At 40.1% G+C, this 27506-nt stretch overlaps 1 protein-coding gene across 1 annotated transcript; it reads right to left on the minus strand.

The window, feature by feature from the left end:
- Nucleotides 1-27506, minus strand: LOC139159398 (zinc finger protein 436-like). Its single transcript, XM_070736715.1, has 6 exons — nucleotides 27306-27506; nucleotides 26026-26155; nucleotides 24722-25480; nucleotides 14022-14666; nucleotides 11539-11627; nucleotides 1-87 (listed from the first exon to the last, which is right to left on the minus strand). Exons 1-6 carry the CDS (start codon nucleotides 27504-27506, stop codon nucleotides 1-3), a joined length of 1911 nt encoding a protein of 636 aa, XP_070592816.1.

The raw sequence follows: 27506 nt of genomic DNA on the forward strand, positions 1-27506 counted from the left end.
TCATTCATCTAGCCTGAGAACAAACTCTTTGTTGAAGAGAACTTTGTCTCTATGAAATGCTGTAGAAATCGCTTCCAGTTTACGTATCTGAGACCAAAAACCAAATAAAGAATTAGAAAATGGTGCATTTAACAGTTGAGTAATAATCCTACTCCTGGAAGTATATTTCTAAGCTATTGGAGGATTACAGTGGCACTGAGCAGTTAGTTTCTATGTATGTGTTGCAAACTATGGACTTGACCCTCATCAAAATTTATGATGAAATACACTGAATAAATGCATTTGAGAACAGTTCTTTTTCTATTTCTCTCTCCCTCAAAGAAGGGCGTGATTTTTAAAAACCAAGAAAATATATATACACCCTAAAAAGGAGTGCATGAAAGAGCAACAAAGGGGATTAAACTGGAGGATAAAACATGTGAAGAATTGTTTTGAACTGGGTATGTCTATGTTGATGAAAAGAAGGACTAGGGGAGACAGGATAGCAGTGTTCCAATATCTCCAGTGTTGCCACAAAGAAGAGGAAATCTAGCTATTCCCCAAAGCACCTGAGGGTAGGACAAGAAGCAATGGGTGGAAACTAATCAAGAAGAGAAGCAACTTAGAAATAGGTAGAAAGTTTGTGATAGAACAATTAACCAGTGGAACCCCTTACCTCCAGAGGTTGTGAATGCTCCAACAATGGAAGTTTTTATGAAGAGATTGGATAACGGTTAGATAGCCTGGAGTCGGCTAGCTTGAAGGAAAACACAGAGAGGCAGGTCAGGAACAAGGAACTTTTTATTCAGCAACAAAACAGGTGAGGCAGAAGTCGGAACAACGGAGGATGAGAGCTCCCTATTTGTAGGGAAGCTGTCAAATGAGGGGCCAATGGGAGCAGTCCTTTTATTAATTAGATTATTAGATTATTAATTAATGATTAAATAATAATAATTTATTTATTTATTAGATGTATGGGCCGCGCTTCCCCTCTCAGACTCGGGGCAGCTTTTCTCCTTCACTCCTGTTTCCCCCCAAAGCAGACTAGAGATTCTACTTTCTCCCTTGCTTCCTCCTGGCTCTTAGGCAGAGGTGGCCTGCTAAGGTGGAACGGTGATGTGTGTTTGCTCCCGTGGCTCTGAGTCACGGTGCAAGTCCAGAGCAATTATGCTACTGCACCTATACCTGCTATCAGGGTTCACACAACATGCCAATCCCGGAACACATTAAGAAACCCTGAAAGTTCACATAAAATGAAAGCCAACGAAGTGAGTCTTGCTTAGGATGTTCCATTTCCCTTTATTCAGGGCTTGCTTTTTAAGAGTCAAATTACATTATTATAAGCAGGCAGGTTCACAAAAAGATTGCCTTAAGCCCAAAGAGTAACTGCAAGTGGTGATTTGTGTGAAACACAAGGGTTAAAGGAATGTAGATTGGGATTATTTCCTGGTTCCTTTACCCTTTGTTGGAAATAATAATAAATAATAATAATAACAACAAAAGAGCTGGAAGGAACCTTGGAGGTTGAAGGAAAAATCCATTGTGTATAAAATAATTTAAATTTTATTTTAAGAATTTCAGTATTTGCTGTCTGTAGTTTGTCTTTAACAAGATTAGGATTTCCTGTTTTTCCTTATCTTGTGACTGTCACTTTGGGATCTGTTTTTAACAAGATAAATGTTTGCTGTTTAACAAGATAAATGTTTGCTGTTTACCCAATAATGGATGTGGACCATATTTGGGCAAGGAATTCTGTGTACCCCTATGATAAGTTGAGGAATTCTATGTACCTTTGTGATTTGTAAAAACCTATATAACCTGCTCTTTAGCTTCTGTACAAGTGTCTCTTCCCTTGGGAAGAGTACCCACTTTGCAAACCGTTTTTGGTATACCCAGAGAGAATAAACATTTCTGTTCTCTTTGTCCAAACGTCTCGTGTGAACTTTTTCATAAAATTTCAGCGCACAACTTGGTGGCTCGTCCGGGATTCCATCCTGTTGACTGTCCAGGGAGGAACGTCTTTAGGTGCACCCTGTCTCATTTGGACAGAGGACGGACCTCCATGGATAGGTAATTGGCTCTGGTAGACCCGTAAAATTGGCTAAACGAGATCACTAGGACAAGGAGACAGAAAGAGGAAGAGACAAAGAGACAAAGAGAAATAATAGAAGGCCCCTCGAGGACCGGGCAACCCTGTACACAGGTCTGGTAAGTACCTGTAATTTGCTATGGCATTTTACAACTAAGGGACTACTTACTCAGACGGTTATTGGGCGGGTAGGCTAGGTTGTTTGGAGACTATTGAGTGTGTGTGGTGAGACGTCCTTTTGAGGGGTCCTATTAGAGGATCTGCAGGACGATGTGAGAGTTGACTCCTGATTTGCGGTTCCATCCTCCCGCAAGGGAATTGGCCAGAAAAGGAGGCATGAAAGTTGGTGAAGTGTGAATTGAAAGTCTCAATAGTGGGAAACTCCAACAGGGAAATCCTAGTGGGAAAACTACCATTAACGTCCAAGGGCAAGATAATTCTTGGAAAGGTGGGCTAGGTAGCTTAGAGACTAAAAGATACTCCAATCTCCTAGTGAGAAAACTGCCTCGGGTGGGCTAGGTAGTTTGGAGACTAAAAGATACTCCAATCTCCTAGTGGGAAATTTGCCTTAAAAATTCAAGATCAAGAAGTAAAGAAAATAATGGGAAATAAAGAGTCTGCAGACATAAACAGAAAAAGAGAGAGAGAGAGAAAAGAGTCTGGTTCAGACTCTGAACCTGAAGAGAAAGAGTTGCTAAAACTTTTATTTAAGGAAGTAAAAGAGTTAAAGGGGCAGATAGCCCAGAGTTAAAGAGTTAAAGAGCTCTGTAGTAACAAAAGGAGGAAAGTTAGATTTTTAAAATGCCTGGAATCAACAAAGTCTGAAAATGCAATTTTTGAATTGGTCATTTGATTTAGACCCCCCAACTACTATGCAGATTTCAGGAGAATGGAAATTCCCCAAAACATGAAGTTTACTCCAAGTAAGAAAAGAGGCTGAGTGATTAATAGGGGATTTAACATAATAACGATGTGTAGAATTGGGTTGATTGTGATATGTTTTGGCTGGCCGGCAAATGAATGATCTGTGTGTTTGTGTGTAGAATGGAACTCATTAGCTTATGAAAAAGCTCCCTGGAATAATTGTAGATTTATTTGTATGAAATGGAATTTTGATATGAAAATGATGTATACAAGCAGTAAGAAACAGTTGGTGTGAATGCATTTTTGATTCTTTAAAACAGTAAGCTGTAACGAAATGTACCGGTATGTTATTTTCTAAAGCTAGAAGGAGGAAAAAAAAATTGTTGAGAGAATGATGAGTGGAGAAAAGTATTACATTTCTGTGTAAATATATATATATATGTAACATTTTCCTTGTCAAGGATTCTTTTGCCTTGAAGGAGTAAGAGAGAGAAAGGATAGCCCCCCCTCCCCCTTTCAGTGTAGCTGCTCGCTTTTAACAGTCCCCCCCCCTTCACTCCCCCTTCTCCTTGCTTGAGAAAGGAGGAGTCAATGGGCAGCTTATTCATAAAGCCTTTCACTGTTTGGATTTGATTCTTTTTTTTAAAGATAATTTGAGGTTTTTAAAATAATTTTAATTAAACAAACACACACACATATATATGGAAAAGATTTTGAAAAGATTTTGATGAGAATTTGCTTCCATTTGAATAGAAGTTGAATCTGATTCATTTTACTAAAAGCAAAGCATTGATTCTAAAGTTTGCCCCAAATATATTTCAGAGCATTAACTTAGAATACCTATTAAGATTGTTTTCTGAAAAGAAAAGAAAAGCAAGGGCTGTTCATTTCCCCCCCCCCCCCTTTTTTATGTCTCTGTGTGGGACACATTGATTAAAATAAATAAATAAATTAGAAGATGGGTGCTCCACTTTAGGGCTTATTTGTTAACAACACAAGTTGTTGCCCTTCAGAAATTGTTACAGAACTGGTTTAAATATTTTCAGTGTTAGTGAAAGAAAGCATAAAATTAATTGTTGGAGGAGCTGTGGTAGTTAGCACCTCTCTTTTTGGTCTTGATGGATTGAAAGAGTTTCAAATATGAGAGAATACTTATGGAGCAAATGATTAGTTTTAACTACTGATGTTAACTTGAATCCAGCTTAGTTTTTAAGAGGAGATTTAGAAGAAGAATCAAATAAAATTAATGAGATGAAGTAATTAAATTACAGACCAGAGTTGGATCTGACTTGATGGATGTGTCCTTGAGAAAAGGAAGAGAAGGAGTTTGGTTTAAGCCAATTAGAAAGATTTTGGAATGTAAGAGACTGGGCAGAGGATGATTGAGACAGTAAAGAAGGATTCTGAAGTTTAGTGGAAGAGAAAGGAGAGGTTTTGTTTCCCGAGGCAGGGACAGAGGCAGAGGCAGGGGCCAAGATAGAAGATGAGGATTTGGAAGTGGACAAGGAGAAAGGATGCCAGGAATGTGATAGATGGATCTTCAAGATTAGTGGAAGGACATTGTTCCAATGGATATGCCATTATTAGGATAATAGGATAATATGAGAGAAGAACAGGGATGGTAGGCACAATAATGTGCTTTTGCATGACCCTTACAGACCTCTTAGAAAACGGGAGATATCAACAGTAGATAATTTAAGGTTGAAGATTTTGGGGTTAGGGGAAGAAACAACAGAGTCAGGTAGTGAGCTCCAGGCATTGATCACTCTGTTGCTGAAGTCATATTTTCTGCAATCAAGTTTGGAGCGATTTACATTTAGTTTGTATCTATTATTGTGTTGTTGTTTTTGGAGGTGAAGTCACTAATAGGAAGGACGTTATGGTGTATGATCTTATGAACAACAGTTAAATCAGTTGTTCGGAGGAGACGTAGTTGTAGATTGTCTAAGCGTAGTATTTGAAGTTTGGAGGAGTAAGGTAGTTTGTTTCGAGAGGAGTGAAGGACTCTTCTTGTGAAGTACTGTATTTCTGGACTGTCTCAATTGTGTCAATATCAGTTATGCAATGTGGGTTCCATACAGGTGAGCTATATTCGTGTATTGGTCTGATGAATGTTTTGTAAGCTCTGGTTAATAGTTCAGTGTTTCTGGAGAAGAAGCTATGTAAGGTTAGGTTTGTAACTCTTAATGCCTTTTTCTTAAGCAATGTTGTTACAGTGAGCTCTGGCACATAGGTCATTGGATATGAGTACTCCAAGGTCTTTGACAGGGTGAGGGTTAGCTATGAGTTCATTATTTCCAAGTATGTATTTAGTATTTTGATTCTGTAAGACAGAGCATTTGTTGGTTGAGATTTGAAGTTGCCAGTTGTTACACCATTCAGCTAAATGATCAAGGTCATTTATTAGAGGAAAACTTGGTCAGTGATTAAAAGAAGAAGAAGAAGAAGAAGAAGAAGAAGAAGAAGAAGAAGAAGAAGAAGAAGAAGAAGAAGAAGAAGAAGAAGAAGAAGTAGTAGTAGTAGTAGTAGTAGTAGTAGTTACCCAACCACTGATCTGCACAAGTGACCGAATTATATGCTTTATTGAGAGCTCTAGAATTAAGTAGAGAAAGGATAGTAAATATATATACATTGATTCAAAATATGTTTTTGGGAGTTGTACACACTTTTGAGGAAATTTAGAGGGAAAGGGGATATGTGGCAAGTCAAGGAAAGAATTTAATACATTTTGAGTTGATATATCAGGTTTTAAAAGTCTTAAAAGGGCCACAAGAAATTGCTGTACTGTAATTCATATTCGAGCACATCAAAAGGGGGAAGAAGAAGATAAGAAAGGAAACAGATTAGCGGATAGAGAAGCTCAAGCAGCGGGCCAGAAGGAGGAGGAAGGAGTGTTTGTTCTGATTCCTCAAGTATTAGATCCTGAAGAAATTCTATTTAGTGAAGGTAAACAGGAAAAACTAAAGTAGATAGGAGGACAGCAGGGGAAGGATGAGAAATGATTCCTCCCAGATGGAAGACAAGTATTGAACCAACCTTATTTTAGGAGAATAATGGAAAGATTACATGAAGGGAGTCATTGGGGAACTCAAGGATTGATAGACACAGTATTGAAAACATTTACTGGGATAAAAATATATACTACAGCACAATAGGTGGTGAATAAATGTGTAAACCAAAAGGTAAACCAGAACTATGTAAGACAATGACAACAAGAAGGAAGATCACTTGTATTATATCCCTTTCAGAATGTACAAATAGATTTTATAGAAATGTCACAAGTGGGAAGATTTAAATGTTTACTGGTAATAGTGGATCAGTTGATAGGTTGGGTGGAGGCTTTTCCGTGTGTAGATGAAACAGAACAAGATTACTGCTAGAACAAGTTATACCTAGGTATGGGTTAGCACAACAAATTGTTTCAGATTAAGGTAGACACTTTATTGGGAGAATTGTGCAGGGAATTATGAAACGGTTTGGGAATTTATTGGGACTTACATAGCCCTTGCACCTTTCTGGGAAGGCTGAAAATATGAATGGTAAAATAAAACATTGTTTAACTAAGTTATACATGGAGACTGGGCTAATTTGGATCAAAGGATTATCTATAGCTCTGTTGAGAATTAGAATTCAGCCTCAAAGAGACACTGGGTTAACGTTTTATGAAATGTTGTTTGGAATGTCTTTAAGGGGGGAGTGGATTAAAAACAGGAGATTTCCGTATAAAGATCTGATACAATATTTGCAATCATTGTCCTAGTCTTTTGAATATTCCAGATTAAGTAGCCTGTTGTTGCAAACATCTGTCCTGAGTTTTAAAGTAAAGAAATTGGTGATTGGATTCTGATAAAACGGTGGAAGCTCGAGAAACTCCAACCTATGTGGGAAGGCCCGTTCCAGGTGCTGCTGACTACAGATACCGCTGTTAGAACTGCAGAACGAGGCTGGACTCATTATACTCATGTGAAGAAAAGCAGTGCTCCCAATACATGGACAAGTCAACCTGTCGGATCCTTGAAGCTGCGGATAACCAGAAAATAAAATGCTTATTTTTCCCTTTCAGCCTGGATGCCTGTACACCCACAAGAAGAGAAATGAAGGATGGGTAATGCTATTATGGCTAGGGTTGATAATGAGAAAAGCAGAGGGTTATCGGATTTGTATAAGTGCAAAAGGTGGACAGGGGAGAGAAATGGGATGGGAGCCCCAAGAGAGATGTACTTATGTGTTTAATGAAATGGTAACTGAATGGCCCAAAGATGAGACACATCCTTGCCATTGGGGTGGTCTCTGGGAGGAATTTCAGGAATTTCAGTGTTATGTTATAATTGGAGGTGAGGATCCATTATGTAAGGTGAATGCAGAATTACAAAAATGGGCAATGTGTGGACGGTGGAATAAGACTATCCCATCCACCTTTATTCACAAGATTCCAGTCAATATAAAATGTGGAAATCAGTTGTATTCAGATTTACCTATGGGATGGACAGGCCGTTGTGCCTTGGACACTAAAATAACAAAATCAACCAGAATATTAAAAATGGAGTTTTTGAATGACTGATGAAAAGAAGGTGCAAATGATTCACCCACTCATTAAAATAATAATAATAATAATAATAATAATAATAATAATAATAATAATGAAAATAGACATAAGGGAGAAGGGAAATGATTGCTAGAAGTGCATAAAACAGTACAAGCAGGGAGCAAGATAGGGCAAACTTTGGTTTACCAAAGCAAATATGAGTGTACAGAAAAAGCTTTGCAGTGTCAGTTTAGGGTTATAGCATATCATGTATGCAAGCAACAAGGCAAAATGACATGTTATGATCCAAAGGAAAACCCAGTTCAATATTGGTTAGAAGTAAAGGAGGGAAATGATCAGGGAAAGCTTTATTCTAAAGTGCAAATAAGAAATCCTACTAATAAAACTTTTAGAAGCTTGCCAGTTGGCCAAGGTACCCAGTGGATGTCGGAATATGGATTGACAAAGAACATACATATATAATGACAAATATATCTGTCCTCAAAAATGGGAGGAGACTAAAGAACAGTGTTTTAATACTGATGAAAAATACTGTCCTTATTGGAATTGTGTAGGTTGGGCCACATGGAATACTAACCTTGGAGCCAGTGGATATCTTACCAAAGTAAATGTGCAAAGTAATTGTGAGAACAATAAGTGTAATTATGTTAATTTTACCATAAATAATCCACAAGAGTTTATAAGTAAATGGGGAAGCCAACATGGAATAAGAATATATGGATCTGGGATTGACCCTGGAGGTTTATTTTATTTAAAAATTAGTAAGTTAGTAGAAGAAGGAAACCCATTAAGTAAGACCTTCTTCTCAGACTTTTGGGAAGAGATTGAGAAACCTTTTAAGTACCAGAGGTAGCCAGAAATTTGTTCTTAAACTATTGCTCAGACATTAAATGTGTCCAATTGTTATGTGTGTGGGGGAACAAATTTAGGGGACCAATGGCCCTTAGAAGCAGTAGAACGGAATATAAGCATAGCATATGAGCAGAAAGTTAATGGATGCTACAAAATCCGATTCTGATTAGAAGGTGTGTAAATAGAATAAATCTCCATGCCCCTAATATTGGATATGTCCCTTGTGAAACAATGATAGTTTTAAATATTACTGCTGGAACCAATAAGACTGTGCTTGAGAATAATCTATGGACTAATGATGTTACCCTGTCTTATTTCCTTAATTAGAAGTTTTGTCCAGAGTTCCATTGAAAGCATTGTATCCAGTCAACAATCAATTAAAATTATAATGGTAATAAAAGAATTTGGGGATGAGTTGAAATTATTGGAGAATGAACAGCAAATTATTCAGGAAGAGAAAATGAATAACGAAGAAAAAAGCAAGTTGTTAGAAATCAAACAAAATCTTAAACAGTTTTGTATAAAACAAAGAAGAGAAATGAAGGAATTGAAGGAAAAATCCATTGTGTATAAAATAATTTAAATTTTATTTTAAGAATATCAGTATTTGCTGTCTGTAGTTTGTCTTTAACAAGATTAGGATTTCCTGTTTTTCCTTATCTTGTGACTGTCACTTTGGGATCTGTTTTTAATAAGATAAATGTTTGCTGTTTAACAAAATAAATGTTTGCTGTTTACCCAATAAACTATTCATCTTCGGGAGAGGGAGGCAGGATGTGGACCGTATTTGGGCAAGGAATTCTGTATACCCCTATGATAAGTTGAGGAATTCTATGTACCTTTGTGATTTGTAAAAACCTATATAACCTGCTCTTTAGCTTCTGTACAAGTGTCTCTTCCCTTGGGAAGAGTACCCGCTTTGCAAACCGTTTTTGGTATACCCAGAGAGAATAAACATTTCTGTTCTCTTTGTCCAAACGTCTCGTGTGAACTTTTTCATAAAATTTCAGCGCACAGAGGTCTTCTGGTCCAACCTCCTGTTTGGGCAGGAGACACTCCACCACTTCAGACAAATGGTTCTCCAATCTCTTCTTCAAAACTTCCAGTGTTGGAGCATTCACAACCTCTGGAGGCAAGCTGTTCCACTGATCAATTGTTCTAATTGCCAGGAATTTTCTCCTTAGTTCTAAATTGCTTCTCTCCTTAATATTCTTATGGATTAAGTTCCAAGTGGGGAAAAACAAACTGGATTCATAGAGGTTGCTTGGAAAGGAGGTTTAATGGTGGACAGGAGCACATGGCATGAGCTTCTGTCCAGAGAAGGTGAATCACATGTTTCCAGATGTTAGGTGTGTGTGTGTGTGTGGAGAAATGCTGGGAAGTTCCTTGTTTTATGTTCTATGGGGCCCCGCCCTGAGGCCCTCCTGCTTCTATGCCAGAAATGCACTGATTGGCTGTTGGATTCCCATGGTGCCATGCAAAGGAAACATTGTAGGCTGTGTTTTTGAGTTTGGGTTTGGCTGGCCCTTTGCTGGGTGATGGTAGAATGAAAGCTCTTGGGCAATTCCTAATATGGCTCTGTCAGGAGTTGGTTTGTTATGTAGAATAGATTAGTCCATCTTTTAACAAAGGTGAGATGGGCCATTCCTTGATGGGCACATTGACAAAGGTGAGGGCTACTAAGAGTGGGTCTTTTTTTTTGTTTCCTAAAATCATGTTTCTGGTGATATTCAATATAATCTGCCTTTTTAATATTTCCTAGGATATTTCATTTTTTCTAGGAGACGGGTGGAGATTAACTTCCTACACCTCCTAAGACAAATTGAACTGCAGAGGACCCAGGCCCTATTTTAGTTTCATGCAGCACATAGTAAGAATACAGGCACAATCTTCTGCATCTCCTTCTTTGTAAAAACTTTTATTCTTTCCTGCTTGTAATTTGCCATGTAAGTTCGTCCTCTGCCCCTACCGAGCTTTTCCCAGGAAGTAGGGTGTGACTGCCTCCCCCATAATACCCTCCTTTTTCCTGGGGATCTGGATTTCTTTCTGCGGACAACACAATTGAAGGCAAAATAGCTTTTCTGGCAGTCTACTTACCCCATCACACCCCGCCTGTTACGAGCATAGAAAGGGGGGCAGGGGCACATGGGATCTGGGCTCTCCCACTCTCGGGGCACATTAGAATGAACCTGGATGAGGGCATATATATTATGTTGTAATCCACCGCGAGTCTTTGGGGAGGGGTTGCATATAAATCCAAATATTTTTATTTTATTTTATTAATTTATTTTGTCCAATACACAATGAGGGTTTTAGTAGGTATATATATATATAAACTCATAGTAAAATACATGATGATGGTTATAGAGGAGATACTCATAGTAAAATATATCTATGAAAGAATAGAAAAGAAGATATAGTAATAGAACATATCAATGAAAGAATAGCAGAAGAGATATAGGAATAGAAGAAAGGTATAGGAGATATAGGAGAGCAATAGGACAGGGGACGGAAGGCACTCTAGTGTACTTAATAATAAATACATACATACATACATACATACATACATACATACATACATACATACATACATACATCAATATCTCTTACTTCTTCAGCGTGAGAACCTCCTGCCTCCCTCTGAATGGGAAAACATCCACCAGTCACCCAGGACCACAGCTGGGTTTCTTCCCTTCGCTTCAAGACTTTCCTCCAGTTGTACCTCCTGCAAAACTCAAAGGGTTAACCAGAGGGAGTGTAGAGTCCTAGAGAGGCAAGATTAAGAATGTCACTCCCTTCTCACCCTCCTCTGGAATCCACCTTTCGCCCTCCAGTGGTTTAATGGTGAAAAACATGGATTTTATTTTATTTATTGGATAAGAAAAATGAGAATACAGTACACATGATTTGAATGCATGTAATGAATATATATAAAAGGGAACATCAGGACAGGGACGCTAGGGACTCTGGTGCCCTTATGCACGCCCCTTACAGACCTCTTTGCAATGGGGTGAGGTCAACAGTAGACAGTGTAAGGTTTTTATAGTTAGCTACATAGCCAGTTTTGTTTTTTCCCTAGACAGATTTTTTGGGGGCTTGTATATTCCTTATTGATATGGGTAATTTGTTTTTCCTGGTGTTAGTGATTATTAATGGTTTGTATAGTTTAGTAATTATAGCAAGAAAATGTTATAATGGTCATCCTTACCTGACGTGTTACAGCCAGAAAATAGAGTTTTGCCATATGAAACAGCAGTAAAGTTTTGATCCTGTGATCATCGGGCTGCCGCAAAGGTCCTGAGTGTGAAAAGGGTGCATGAGTCACTTTTTTAAGGACTGTTGCAACTTTGAACAGTCAGTAAATGGACCATTGTAAGTCGAGAACAACCTGCCTTCCCCCCTGAGATATTTTCTGTGGAGCTTCAAAATGGACTCCTGATCTGCTGATCTGCTTCTAAAAGAGTGCACTGGTCAGACAGATAATCCTTGATCTCTGCTCTGACCACAATGGAGGCCAACGTTTCTATCTCCTGAGTAACACGGTTATTATTGCTCAAATGGGGCTACCTTTGAAAAGTGTTCGGAAACTTCAGATCGTGCACAATGCGGCCGCGAGAGCAATCACGGGCCTTCCCAGATACGCCCATGTCTCATCAACACTCCGTGGTCTGCACTGGCTGCCGATCAGTTTCCGGTCACAATTCAAAGTGTTGGTTATGACCTATAAAGCCCTACATGGCATCGGACCAGAATACCTCCGGGACAGTCTTCTGCCGCACGAATCCCAGCGGCCGATTAGGTCCCACAGAATTGGCCTTCTCTGGGTCCTGTCGACTAAGCAATGTCGTCCGGCTGGGCCCAGGGGAAGAGCCTTCTCTCTGGCAGCCCCGGCCCTCTGGAACCAACTTCCCCCAGAGATCAGAACTGCCCCCTTTGGTAAGTTGTTGAAAACTCACCTTTACCGCCAGGCATGGGGAAATTGACACCTCCCCCAACTATTTGGGTTATGTATGGTTTGATTGGGTTGTGTGATTATTTTATTATCAGGGTTTTTTAATTGTTTTTTAAATATTGGATTTGTACATTGTTTATTATTGTTGTGAGCCGCCCCGAGTTTTGTGTTTTATTATCGATACTGTATGTAATAGGTGATACTGATTTGGATTAATGCATAAATGGAACTGAATTTAGAATTGTTGGGGAGATTAACGATATTAATGATTTTTAATTGATTGAAAATAGAGAATATTCTCCGAAATGAGGGCGCTGCGGGGAGGGACCCCGCGAGAAATGCCTACCGCTGGGCAAGTGATATAGGGCGCGTGGCGGCAGCTGAGGAAAAGGAGGCGTGTGTCAGTGCTCTGTGTATCCAGATGCTCGAGAAAGCCCGTGGGGCAGCCTTGATCGGCCCGAGCGCTCCATCAGTCCCCACCCCAATCGTGCAGCCCGAGAGAAAGAAAAAGGGAGATTAAAGCGAGAGAAAAACAGAAATTTGAGAAAAGGAAAAAAGGGGAAATTCTAAATATTCTCTATTTGCATGGACTGTGGGGAGAGAGTGACAGGAGCAGGAATAAGGTAATTCCCCATACAGAGATACATTTAGTTAAAAATCTATGTTAATTCTAGATTTAATTTATTAAATCCATGGATTTTCTTTTCAGGAGTTTCCTGCCACTCAGTGAGTGGCAGGAAACTCTTGAAAATCCCAGGATTTAACAAATCAACTTTAGAATTAACATAGATTCTGGACCAAATGTATCTCTGTATGGGGAATTACATCATTCCTGCTCCTGTCGCTCTCTCTCCACAGTCCATGCACTTACATGACTTCATCCTTTCATGGATGTTCCTATGGGAAGAAAGACTACTAGTTTCTCTGAAATCCTTTCTGCACGCCAAGGATTTGTGTGGGTTTCTCTCTGTGTAGATCCTTTTATTACCAACCAGTTGATTCCTGTAAGTAAAAGTCTTGCCATACTCTCTGCTGTCATATGGCTACTCCCTGTTCTGCCTGACACTGGTTGAGCAGCAGATAAAGACAAAAACACACACAGAGAGTGGAAGTTTCTGAAACACAAAATATATTGCTTTATAAATAGGGTGAAGAATGTCTTTTTATTAATTAATTAATTAATTAATTAATTATGTATGCCGCCCGTCTCCAAAGACTCGGAGCAGCTTTATGACCAAAGGTTCAGCATTATCTGCCAAGCCGATAATGAATGTCCCAAACAGCAGAAGGTTTGTAAAGAATGCCTCCAAACTGAGCTGCAGCAAAGGAATTCACTCTATTGTTCAATAGCTACAGTCTTTCAGAACAAAGGTGTCCAAAAACTGGGCTGTTTTCCATGGATGCAACATGTTGGTTTAGAGAGGGAAACCCAGATCCGTTTCATTGTCTTTTAAACCACAAATGAAAACTCCTGCAAAAGTTTCTCCCACAAAGACTCCCCTTTTACGCCTGCTGCAGGATTCCCCAATTACTCCCAGCTGTGATTAAGATCTTCTGCATCTGCGCAGCTGCTCATGTTGTCCCATAATCCTGCGCACTCAGACATTGAGAATGGGGCCATTAACCACCCCCTCCTCATCTGACCCAGATGAGGCTCTAACTGGGGTTCCACAGGCACTGCAGGGGCCTCCACCTCTACCTCTCCAGCACTTTTACCTTCCATCTCTCCTTCCCCTCACCATCTGAACCCTCCGAGAGCCACACAGGTCTCCGATGCTCCGACGGACACAGCTCATCGGGGTCAAAATCTGTTATCAGAGGAGCTAGACATGAGCCAACCACAACACTCCCCGGTGTGGATCCTTCTATGAGAAGTAAGATAACTGTTGGAACTAAAACCCTTTCCATACTCCGTGTATATGGCTTCTCCCCTGTGTGGTTCCTTTGATGTGAAATAAGATTAGTATATTGGCTGAAGCCCTTTCCACACTCCATGCATTTATATGGTTTCTCCCCTGTGTGGATCCTTTGATGGCGTGTAAGATCATTGCTTATTCTGAAGCCCTTTCCACACTCCATGCATTTGTATGGCTTCTCCCCTGTGTGGATCCTTAGATGGGATGTAAGTTTACTGCTTTGTCTGAAGTCCTTTCCACACTCCATGCATTTGTATGGCTTCTCCCCTGTGTGGATCCTTTGATGGCATGTAAGATCGTTGCTTATTCTGAACCTCTTTCCACACTCCATGAATTTGTATGGCTTCTCCCCTGTGTGGATCCTTAGATGGGATGTAAGTTTACTGCTTGTTCTGAACCCCTTTCCACACTCCATGCATTTGTATGGCTTCTCTCCTACGTGCATCCCTTTCTCAGATATCACTCTTTCTCTAGAATGAGTGAATGTCCCACTGTAATTTTTTCCACTGTCTTTGCATATATAGTCTTCTGGTTTGGGTTCAGTTGGATAATATTCATTTACCTCTAATATGTCTTTGAATAGTCCTGCGCCTTTCCTAATATATTTTTTCTCTATTTTTCCTGGTTGGTCAAGAAAGCTTTGCAACTGAGCATCAACTGAAGATGACATTTCCTTATTCCAATTATTTGTTGGGTTTTTCTTCTGCCTTTGTTGTTCCATTTGATTTTCAGGCTTCTCTGTTCCGTTCCCAAGTCTGTACTTTTGGAATGATTCATTCGACTCTTTATACCCTTGTCCACTATAACCTTTAAAGGAAAAGAGGAATAAAAATGTTAGCATGGTTAAGAAAAAAGGAGAAACATCCAATAAATCATTTTAGAAAACCTAAGATTTATTGGAGGTGGGCGAATTCCGGAAGAGCCCTCTGAGAATTAACTTTGAAATAAAAATGCCCTAATTCCAAGACTCGGGATAGAAATGAAATGGAAGCAAAGTCTATTAAGCCAAAGTAATTAATTGAATTGCAATCCTTCATATTTGGAACACCTGGGCCAAATAATATGAAATCTCGGTAACAGAGTTTAGTATTACCTGAAACCAAGGAATTACTTTATCACTGACAGGTTTAAATCAAAATAGAAAAACTCAACAGTTGACAAATGGCACAGGATTCCTCTAAGCAGAAAGCCATTTATCTTCTTCCATACTAGGAGCAGCAAAACAGCATATCTTTTCCTTCTCCCTCTCAAGAGATGACCTTTATTTGGAGATATTTAAGTAAGAGACAGCCAATGGCATCTAACCACATCATGTCTTCCTGAACTCTGCCTGGAGAATAGAAAATCTTACCTAAAGAAGCCGAGTTTCTGTAATTCTCCAGCATGACTTCCCAATGCAGATCTTTTTGGTGAGGATCCAGCTGAGACCACTCGTCCTCAGAGAAATAAAGAGCCACATCCTCAAAGGGCACAAGACCCCCCTGGAAAAAAGAGTACAGAATAGGTCTGGGAGGGATGGCAAGATCTACCCTTTTCTTTAGGAAAATTGTGCACTAAGGTCTATGCTTAGTAGGATTCCAGGATTGAGATGAGAAAATGGACAGAAGAAAAAGGATTTGAGTCAAAAAATATTTTAGGCAGCTTTTATGAGATCTTTTGTTGCCATTCAGTAAAAGATCCATTTTCTTCTGGATGGATTTGGTAAAGTGCCATCAATACCCAGAGACACAAAACTCGTCATATAGCAAGGAAGCTTCAAATAGTCTCAGCCATTGGCTGAACGGGAAACAAAGAAACAGAACCAGGGAGAAAACAAATCTAATAAATAATTTCCCTTCTCTTACTTGAGTTGGAGGTTGAACCATAATTTCATCTCCACCATAAGGAAGAATCAGCTTCCCTCTATTCTCCCCTGTGAGGGACACAGAATTATAAAATTAAAATTAACAAAATAGGAGGAGAGGTTCTATAATAGCAAAGACATAGAGAAGATGAGCCAGCTGAGATCTCCATGGGGAATGAGAGAATCTTGTATTACCTGTGCATGTACCTTGATTTTTGTCATGTTCAGTAGGCCTCAAGAAAAACAGTTCCCTAGGGGTATCGGATTGATGCCTCCTTCCCTCAGGACCTCTGTTCTCCACAGTGAAGGGCTTGGAATATAAGCCAGAGAAAAGAAGAAGAATGAAAGGACCACATAAACCATGACATGGATTCTTGTTCTGTTCTTTCAACACCAACTGAAAGCACCCAATGTCCATCAGTTAGGTTGGAAAAGAAGAAAGAAAAGTTTCCCAAAATTTTCTTCTAGGATTGGATAATGGAACAACGTCCTTCAAGAATTAGTGAAATATTATGAATGTCAGAGAACTGGTAAATTTTTTAATTTATTTATTCATTTGTCCAATACACAATACGTATGGAAGAGAATAGACACAAAGTAATATATATATAAAGATAATATGTAAAAATAGAGGAGAAGATATATGAAAGGAAGAAAATATATATGACATATGAGATAAAGGAAAGACAATTGGACTGGGGAGCATAGCCTTCAAAAATATTGTTTATTTCATCTAAACTCCTTCTAGGCTCCCGAGATGAAATTATCTCACCTGCAACTCAACCTGCTCCTCCTTCTCCTCCTCCGCCTGGCTCAGGAGGAAGCCTTCCACCAGGGCCACCGCCTGGGAGGTGGTCTCTGCTCCACACTCCCGCACCCAGCTCTCCATCTGCATGGGCAGAAGTGCCAGGAACTGCTCCAGAACAACCAGGTCCAGCATCTGCGCTTTTGTGTGCTTTTCTGGTCTCAACCATCGACTACAAAAGGAATGGAGTCGGCTGCAAAGTCCTCGGGGACCCTCATCCTCTTGATATTGGAGGCTCCTGAAATTCCAGGCATGAACTTGTGAAACGATGGTTTCCTCCTCCAAGATCTTCTGCCCAGATCTTCCCCAGATCTCCCCACGGCTCCCAGACTGAGCATCAGAAGGGCCTTTTCCTGTTCTCTCATATGCCAAATGGCTTGCCATTCTTCCTCTGTCCTATTACACAATTGCAAATAGGTTGAAGGAATCTTGAGGCTCTCCAAGTGCTTTTTCATTCACTGGAGCATTCATCTGGCCTGAGAACAAACTCTTTGTTGAAGAGAACTTTGTCTCTATGAAATGCTGTAGAAATCGCTTCCAGTTTACGTATCTGAGAACGAAAACCAAATAAAGAATTAGAAAAATGTTGCATTTAACAGTTGAGTAGTAATCCTACTCCTGGAAGGAAGCATATTTCTGAGCTATTGGAAGATTACAGTGGCACTGAGCAGTTAGTTTCTATGTATGTGTTGCAAACTATGGACTTGACCCTCATCAAAATTTATGATGAAATACACTGAATAAATGCATTTGAGAACAGTTGTTTTTCTATTTCTTTCTCCCTCAAAGAAGGGCGTGATTTTTAAAAACCAAGAAAAATATATACACCCTAAAAAGGAGTGCATTAAAGAGCAACAAAGGGGATTAAACTGGAGGATAAAACAGGTGAAGAAATGTTTTAAACTGGGTATGCCTATGTTGATGAAAAGAAGGACTAGGGGAGACAGGATAGAAGTGTTCCAATATCTCCAGGGTTGCCACAAAGAAGAGGAAATCTAGCTATTCCCCAAAGCACCTGAGGGCAGGACAAGAAGCAATGGGTGGAAACTAATCAAGGAGAGAAGCAACTTAGAACTAGGTAGAAAGTTTCTCATAGAACAATTAATCAGTGGAACCCCTTGCCTCCAGAGGTTGTGCATGCTCTAACACTGGAATTTTGAAAGAAGAGATTGGATAACGGTTAGATAGCCTGTAGTCGGCTAGCTTGAAGAAAAACAGAGAAGCATGTCAGGAACAAGGAAATGTTTATTCAGCAACAGCACAAGTGGGGCAGAAGTCGGAACAACAGAGGATGACAGCTCCCTATTTGTAGGGAAGCTGTCAAATAGGGGGGGGGGCAATGGGAGCAGTTCTTTTATTAATTAGATTATTAATTAATGATTAAATAATAATTATTTATTTATTTATTAGATTTATGGGCCGCGCTTCCCCTCTCAGACTCGGGGCGGTTTTTCTCCTTCACTCCTGTTTCCCCCCAAAGCAGACTAGAGATTCTACTTTCTCCCTTGCTTCCTCCTGGCTCTTAGGCAGAGGTGGGTTGCTAAGGTGGAACGGTGATGTGTATATGCTCCCGTGGTTCTGAGTCATGGTGCAAGTCCAGAGCAATTATGCTACTGCACCTATACCTGCTATCAGGGTTCACACAACATGCCAATCCCAGAACACATTAAGAAACCATGAAAGTTCACATAAAATGAAAGCCAACGAAGTGAGTCTTGCTTAGGATGTTCCATTTCCCTTTATTCAGGACTTCCTTGTTAAGAGTCAAATTACATTATTATAAGCAGGCAAGTTCACAAAAAGATTGCCTTAAGCCCAAAGAGTAACTGCAAGTGGTGAGTTTGTGTGAAACGCAAGGGTAAAGGAATGTAGATTGGGATTATTTCCTGGTTCCTTTACCCTTTCTTGGAAATAATAATAAATAATAATAATAATAACAGCAAAAGAGGTGGAAGAAACCTTGGAGGTCTTCTGTCCAACCTCCTGCTTGGGCAGGAGACACTCCACCACTTCAGACAAATGGTTATCCAATCTCTTCTTCAAAACTTCCAGTGTTGGAGCTTTCACAACCTGTGCAGAAAAGTTGTTCCACTGATCAATTGTTCTAATTGCCAGGAATTTTCTCCTTAGTTCTAAATTGTTTCTCTCCTTAATATTCTTATGGATTAAGTTCCAAGTGGGGAAAAACAAACTGGATTCATAGAGGTTGCTTGGAAAGGAGGTTTAATGGCGGACAGGAGCACATGGCATGAGCTTCTGTCCAGAGAAGGTGGATCACATGTTTCCAGATGTTAGATGCGTGGGGGGAGAAATTCTGGGAAGTTCTTTGTTTTATGTTCTATGAGGCCCTGTCCTGAGGGCCTCCTGCTTCTGTGCCAGAAATGCACTCATTGGCTGTCGGATTCCCATGGTGCCATGCAAGGGCAACAATGGAGGCTGTGTTTTTGAGTTTGGGTTTGGCTGGCCCTTTGCTGGGTGATGGTAGAATGAATTCCTACTATGGCTCTGTCAGGAGTTGGATTGTTATGTAGAATAGATTAGTCCATCTTTTAACAAAGGTGAGCTGGGCCATTCCTTGATGGGCACATTGACAAAGGTGGGGGCTACTAAGAGTGGATCTTTTTGTGTGTGCCTAAAATCATGTTTCCGGTGATATTCAATATAATCTGCCTTTTTAATATTTCCTAGGATATTTCATTTTTTCTAGGAGACGGGTGGGGATTAACTTCCTACACCTCCTAAGACAAATTGAACTGCAGAGGACCCAGGCCCTATTTTAGTTTCATCCAGCACATAGTAAGAATGCAGGCACAATCCTCTGCATCTCCTTCTTTGTAAAACTTTTCTTCTTCCCTGCTTGTAATTTGCCATGTAAATTCGCCCTCTGCCCCTACCGAGCTTTTCCCAGGAAATGGGGTGGGACTGCCTCCCCCATAATACCCTCCTTTTTCCTGGGGATCTGGATTTCTTTCTGCGGACAACACAACTGCAGGCAAAACAGCTTTTCTGGCAGTCTGCTTCTCGCCCCCCCTCCCGCTTGTTAGGAGCATAGAAAGGGGGGCAGGGGCACATGGGATCTGGGCTCTCCCACTCTCGGGACACAGAAGAGTGAACCTTGATGAGGGCATATATATTATGTTGTAATCCACCGCGAGTCTTCGAGGAGGGGCGGCATATAAATCCAAATATTTTTATTTTATTTTATTTATTTATTTTGTCCAATACACAATGAGGGTTTTAGTAGGTATATATATATATAAACTCATAGTAAAATACATGATGATGGTTATAGAGGAGATACTCATAGTAAAATATATCTATGAAAGAATAGAAAAGAAGATATAGTAATAGAACATATCAATGAAAGAATAGCAGAAGAGATATAGGAATAGAAGAAAGGTATAGGAGATATAGGAGAGCAATAGGACAGGGGACGGAAGGCACTCTAGTGCACTTAATAATTAATTAATTAATTAATTAATACATACATGCATACATACATCAATATCTCTTACTTCTTCAGCATGAGAACCTCCTGCGTCCCTCTGAATGGGAAAACAGCCACCAGTCACCCAGGACCACAGCTGGGTCTCTTCCCTTCCCTTCAAGACTTTCCTCCAGTTGTACCTCCTGCAAAACTCAAAGGGTTAACCAAAGAGAGTGCAGAGTCCTAGATAGGCAAGATTAAGAATGTCACTCCCTTCTCACCCTCCTCTGGAATACACCTGTGGCCCTCCAGTGGTTTAATGTTGAAGTGCATGGATTTGATTTTATTTATTGGATAAGAAAAATGAGAATACTGTACACATGATTTGAATGCATGTAATGAATATAAATAAAAAGGGAACATCAGGACAGGGACTCTCGGCTCTCTGGTGCCCTTATGCACGCCCCTTACAGACCTCTTTGCAATGGGGTGATCCCATCATTATGGTGACTTTTGTAAGGTCGTATACTGAGACAAAAATCAATCATGCTGTAGTCACTGTTGGAAAAGGCTTCTATTGTTTGTAGTCAGTAATTTTAAACTATTACAGAAGATGACATCGAGGCAGCTGTTGAGTCTAGTGTTAGATACTAATTGATCTAGCCCCAAATGAGTAAAGGTATTGTATAGGGTTGTATGGATAGGTACATTTGTTTAGGGTGCAATTAGGGGCGTGCATAAGTGCCCTAGAGTGCCTTCCATCCCCTGTCCTATTGCTCTCCTATATCTCCTATACCTTTCTTCTATTCCTATATCTCTTCTTCTAGTCTGTCATTGATATATTTTATTCCTATATCTTCTCTTCTATTCTTAGATATATTTTACTATGAGTATATCCTCTATAACCTTCATTATGTATTGTACTATGTGTATACCCACTAAAAACCCCATTCTGTAATGGACAAAATCAATCAAACAATCAGTCAATTAATTAATAAGAGGTAGATTGAGGTCACCAAGAAAGATATGTGCAAGAGGGTATGTGCAAGGAGGCTACCCACATTAGTAGTGAAGTTAGTTAGTGAAGTAGTGATGTTGCTTTCTCTTTGCAGAGGGACCTCCAAATGGGTTGTATGTAGATTGCAGGTACTAATGCAAAGAAGGAAGAAAGGTACATTATTGATGGGGACCAGGTGTTTGTCGTGTCCACCCTGATCAGGAAGCCTTCTCAATCCAAGTGCTTTTAACTATGTTAGACCTATCCACAATCCTCCATATTTAAGAGGGTCTGGAGAAAGTTGTACCCCTGCATAGAGGGGGGCAAGGAGCAGACAAGGAATGGAATTCTGTCTTTTCACTCAAGACGCTCAAACTAATCTTGACACGGCATCCCAAAAAAGAGGACAATTGTGTTGTCCACAATTGGGGTTTGAGCCTGGTGCCGAGGCCAATGGAGAACACCAGACACGAGTTGCAAGTTTTGTTTCATTGTATTGAAGTGCTGCAAGGAAAGGGATACTGGCCAAAATACGAAAGAACCATCCCAATAGAATTAAGAAAGCTTTATATGTTTTCACCAAAGCAGAAGGGGGGAATATAAGGCATAAGGCAGGATATAATCAAAATATCATCTAATAAACATTTTTGTAATGATCTAACAATTATTCTATAATTTCTGGTGGTCTGCCAACACTATCAATCTATAATTTGAGTAGAGACTTTGGCCTGCCACAGTTAGAGTAATACAGTGGGAATTCGGAGGGGCGGTTGTATGAGGGGGAAATATACTAGCCATAACAAATTCCCTCTAGAAGATTCAATGTCATCCTTTCTTAGCCCCAACCGAGGTATGGAGGAGGTCTCTGGATTTGCAGGCAACCAGACTGGTCCACATGATGAACTTGTGGGTGTGAGGATGAGGGATGAACCCATTGAAGGGCTACCAAAAATTTTACTACCACTGTGGGTGTGGCTTATTTTGTGGGTGTGGCTTGCTAGCCATGTGGCCACTTGGGAGTGGCTTGACAATCATGTGACCTGACACGGGATTTTTCAAGAACCTCAAAACAATCCTCATGTCTGGATTCAAAACAAGCAGGTCATCAAATTTACCCACATCCTAGAAGTGAGCAGCTATAGAACAGTGAAATAACAGAAACATCTCACTTAGAATTTTGAAAGCACACTTTGAGCATTGTCGTAAACTACACAAGACTCACTTATACCGCCAGGCATGGGGGAGTTGAGATATTCCATCCTCCTAGGCCATTACAAGTTATGCATGGTATGTTTCTGTGTATGTTTGTTTTTATAATAAGGATTTTTAGTTGTTTTTTAATTATTGGATTGTTACATGTTGTTTTATCATTGTTGTTAGCCGCCTCGAGTCTACGGAGAGGGGCGGCATACAAATCCAATAAATTATTATTATTATCATTATTGTTGTTGTTGTTGTCATAAAGGTACCTTCATGATTAAAATGGAGACTCACAAAATAATCAGTTACTCAAAGGCAACAATCTAAACTGTTCCTTGCTATTTCCACAACCTAAGTGAACATCCCAAAATGCCCCATTCCACATAAGAGTCTTAACCCTCCTTCCTGCAGACGACCCGACCTCTTTTCTAGGGAATACTATAGGCATTCAGAAAGGAGGGAGAGGCAGAAATCCAGTTCACATAGATTTAATACCAGGTTTTATCTCCTTATACTTTTCCTAGACAATTTTGTTTGTAGTAGAATCGCTGGCTTTGGAGTTTTTAAACTCTTTTGGGAAGAACACAGAGGGTAACCAAAGAGGACGCCCTGCATTTTCTTTCAACATCTTTTGGTGCAAATTGGGTGCTCTAGGGTGGAGTTCCATTTTGGCCACCCCACTGCGTTCCCCCCCCCCCGTCCGGGTAGTAGCCTAATCCTGATTATATGAACCTTAACCCGGGTGGGGAACTGTAGGAAAAGTTAGTACTGGTTTAACTACAGTACGTAACCAACATGACTCTGACAATAAATTGGAGCTTGGAAGAAGGCCAAGGTCTACACTCTGATTTATGTCTCAGATGTTATTTGGAAGGCTTACACTGCTTCTTAAAAAATGTCAGAAGAAGGACATTTTAAACACTTTGTGTGTAATGAAGTGGGAAGAAACAACTGAGTGGAAGGAAACTCTTGAAAAGAAAATCCCAGGATTTAACAAATTAAATCTAGAATTAACATAGATTCTTGACCAAATGTATCTCTGTATGGGGAATTACATCATTCCTACTCCTGTCGCTCTCTCTCCACAGTCCATGCACATACATGACTTCATCCTTTCATGGATGTTCCTATGGGAAGAAAGACTACTAGTTTGTCTGAAATCCTTTCTGCACGCCAAGGATGTGTATGGGTTTCTCTCTGTGTAGATCCTTTTATTACCAGCCAGTTGATTCCTGTAAGTAAAAGTCTTGCCATACTCTCTGCTGTCATATGGCTACTCCCTGTTCTGCCTGACACTGGTTGAGCAGCAGATAAAGACAAAAACACACACAGAGACTGGAGGTTTCCAAAACACAAAATATATTGCTTTATATATAGGCTGAAGAATGTCTTTTTATTATTAATTAATTAATTATGTATGCCGCCCCTCTTCGAAGACTCGGAGCAGCTTTATGACCAAAAGTTCAGGATTATCTGCCAAGCCAATAACGAATGTCCCAAACAGCAGAAGGTTTGTAAAGAATGCCTCCAGACTGAGCTGCAGCAAAGGAATTCACTCTATTGTACAATAGCTACAGTCTTTCAGAACAAAAACTGGGCTGTTTTCCATGGATGCAACATGTTGGTTTAGAGAGGGAAACCCAGATCTGCTTCATTGTCTTTTAAACCACAAATGAAAATCCCTTCAAAAGGTTCTCCCACAAAGACTCCCCTTTTACGCCTGCTCCAGGATTCCCCAATTACTCCCAGCTGTGATTAAGATCTTCTGCATCTGCGCAGCTGCTCATGTTGTCCCATAATCCTGTGCACTCAGACATTGAGAATGGGGCCATTAACCCCCCCCCTCATCTGACCCAGATGAGGCTCTAACTGGGAGTTCCACAGGCACTGCAGGGGCCTCCACCTCTACCTCTCCAGCACTTTCAGCTTCTATCTCTCCTTCCCCTCACCATCTGAACCCTCCGAGAGCCACACAGGTCTCCGATGCTCCGACGGACACAGCTCATCGGGGTCAAAATCTGTTATCAGAGGAGCTGGCCATGAGCCAACCACAACACTCCCCTGTGTGGATCCTTCTATGAGAAGTAAGATAACTGTTGGAACTAAAACCCTTTTATATGGCTTCTCCCCTGTGTGGGACCTTTGATGGGAATTACGACTAGTCTGTTGGCTAAAGCCCTTTCAACACTCCCTATATTTACCGTATATGGCTTCTCCCCTGTGTGGATCCTTTGATGGCATGTAAGATCACTGCTTCTTCTGAAGCCCTTTCCACACTCCATGCATTTATATGGCTTTTCCCCTGTGTGGATCCTTTGATGACATGTAAGATCACTGCTTCTTCTGAAGTCCTTTCCGCACTCCATACATTTATATGGCTTCTCCCCTGTATGGATCCTTTGATGGCGTGTAAGCTTATTGTTTTCAATGAACTCCATTCCACACTCCATGCATTTATATGGCTTCTCCCCTGTGTGGATCCTTTGATGGCGTGTAAACTTATTGTTTTCAATGAACTCCTTTCCACACTCCATGCATTTATATGGCTTCTCCCCTGTGTGGATACTTTGATGTGAAATAACATGAGTATTTTGCCTGAAGCCCTTTCCACACTCCATGCATTTATATGGATTCTCCCCTGTGTGGATCCCTTTTTCAGATATCACTCTTTCTCTAGAATGAGCGAATGTCCCAGTGTAATTTTTCCCACTGTCTTTACATATGCAGCCTTCTGGTTTTCCTTGTGTTGAATAATATTCTTTTACATCTAATATGTCTTTGAATAGTCCTGCGCCTTTCCTAATATATTTTTTCTCTATTCTTCCTGGTTGGTCAAGAAAGCTTTGCAACTGAGCATCAACTGAAGATGAGGTTTCCTTATTCCAATTATTTGTTGGGTTTTTCTTCTGCCTTTGTTGTTCCATTTGATTTTCAAGCTTCTCTGTTCCGTTCCCCAGTCTGTACTTTTGGAATGTTTCATTCGACTCTTTATACCCTTGCCCACTATAACCTTTAAAGGAAAAGAGGAATAAAAATGTTAGCAAGCTTAAGAAAAAAGGAGAAACATCCCATAAAGCATTTGTAGAAAACCTAAGATTTATTGGAGGTGGGCCAATTCCGGAAGAGCCCTCTGAGAATTAACTTTGAAATAAAAATGCCCTAATTCCAAGACTCAGGATAGAAATGAAATGGAAGCAAAGTCTATTAAGCCAAAATAATTAATTGAATTGCAATCCTTCATATTTGGAACACCTGGGCCAAATAATATAAAATCTCGGTAACAGAGTTTAGCATTACCTGACACCAAGGAATTACTTTATCACTGACAGGTTTAAATCCAAATAGAAAAACTCAACAGTTGACAAATGGCACAGGATTCCTCTAAGCAGAAATCCATTGATCTCCTTCCATACTAGGAGCAACAAAACAGCATATCTTTTCCTTCTCCCTCTCAAGAGATGACCTTTATTTGGAGAAATTCAAATAAGAAACAGCCAATGGCATCAAACCACATCATGTCTTCCTGAACTCTGCCTGGAGAATAGAAAATCTTACCTAAAGAAGCCGAGTTTCTGTAATTTTCCAGCATGACTTCCCAATGCAGATCTTTTTGGTGAGGATCCAGCTGAGACCACTCGTCCTCAGAGAAATTAACAGCCACATCCTCAAAGGGCACAAGACCCCCCTGGAAAAAAGAGTACAGAATAGGTCTGGGAGGGACGGTAAGATCTACCCTTTTCTTTAGGAAAATTGTGCACTAAGGTCTATGCTTAGTAGAATTCCAGGATTGAGATGAGAAAATGGACAGAAGAAAAAGGATTTGACTGAAAAAATATTTTAGGCAGCTTTTATGAGATCTTTTGTTGCCATTCAGTAAAAGATCCATTTTCTTCTGGATGGATTTGGTAAAGTGCCATCAATACCCAGAGACACAAAACTCGTCATATAGCAAGGAAGCTTCAAATAGTCTCAGCCATTGGATGAACGGGAAACAAAGAAACAGAACCAGGGAGAAAACAAATCTAATAAATAATTTCCCTTCTCTTACTTGAGTTGGAGATTGAACCATAATTTCATCTTCACCATAAGGAAGAATCAGCTTCCCTCTATTCTCCCCTGTGAGGGACACAGAATTATAAAATGCAAAATTAACAAAATAGGAGGAGAGGTGCTATAATAGCAAAGTCATAGAGAAGATGAGCCAGCTTAGATCTCCATGGGGAATGAGAGAATCTTGTATTACCTGTGCATGTACCTTGATTTTTGTCATGTTCAGTAGGCCTCAAGAAAAACAGTTCCCTAGGGGTATCGGATTGATGCCTCCTTCCCTCAGGACCTCTGTTCTCCACAGTGAAGTTCTTGGAATATAAGCCAGAGAAAAGAAGAAGAATGAAAGGACCACATAAACCATGACATGGATTCTTGTTCTGTTCTTTCAACACCAACTGAAAGCACCCAATCTCCATCAGTTAGGTTGGAAAAGAAGAAAGAAAATTTTCTCAAATCTTTCTTCTAGGATTGGATAATGGAACAACGTCCTTCAAGAATTAGTGAAATGTTATGAATGTCAGAGAACTGGTAATTTTTTAAATTTATTTATTCATTTGTCCAATACACAATACATATGGAAGAGAATAGACACAAAGTAATATATATATAAAGATAATATGTAAAAATAGAGAAAATATATGAAAGGAAAAAAATATATGAAAGGAAGAAAATATATATGATATATGAGATAAAGGAAAGACAATTGGACAGGGGAGCATAAACTTCAAAAATATTGTTTATTACATCTAAACTCCTTCTATGCTTCCGAGATGAAATTATCTCACCTGCAACTCTACCTGCTCCTCCTTCTCCTCCTCCGCCTGGCTCAGGAGGAAGCCTTCCACCAGGGCCACCGCCTGGGAGGTGGTCTCTCCTCCACACTCCCGCACCCAGCTCTCCATCTGCAGGGGCAGAAGCGCCAGGAACTGCTCCAGAACAACCAGGTCCAGTATCTGCGTTTTGTGTGCTTTTCTGGTCTCAACCAT

Source organism: Erythrolamprus reginae, chromosome 2 (assembly GCF_031021105.1).
Source record: "Erythrolamprus reginae isolate rEryReg1 chromosome 2, rEryReg1.hap1, whole genome shotgun sequence".
Lineage (NCBI taxonomy): Eukaryota > Metazoa > Chordata > Lepidosauria > Squamata > Dipsadidae > Erythrolamprus > Erythrolamprus reginae.

Bases quoted from the DNA above. Each gene is read 5' to 3' on its own strand.
- LOC139159398 (XM_070736715.1), bottom strand. From the start codon at position 27,506: ATGGTTGAGACCAGAAAAGCACACAAAACGCAGATACTGGACCTGGTT. The intron at 25,481-26,025 runs GTAAGATTTTCT...TTTCCTTTAAAG, and splicing joins CAGAAACTCGGCTTCTTTAG to GTTATAGTGGGCAAGGGTAT. The intron at 11,628-14,021 runs GTGAGGGGAAGG...TTTCACACTCAG, and splicing joins GCTCTCGGAGGGTTCAGATG to GACCTTTGCGGCAGCCCGAT.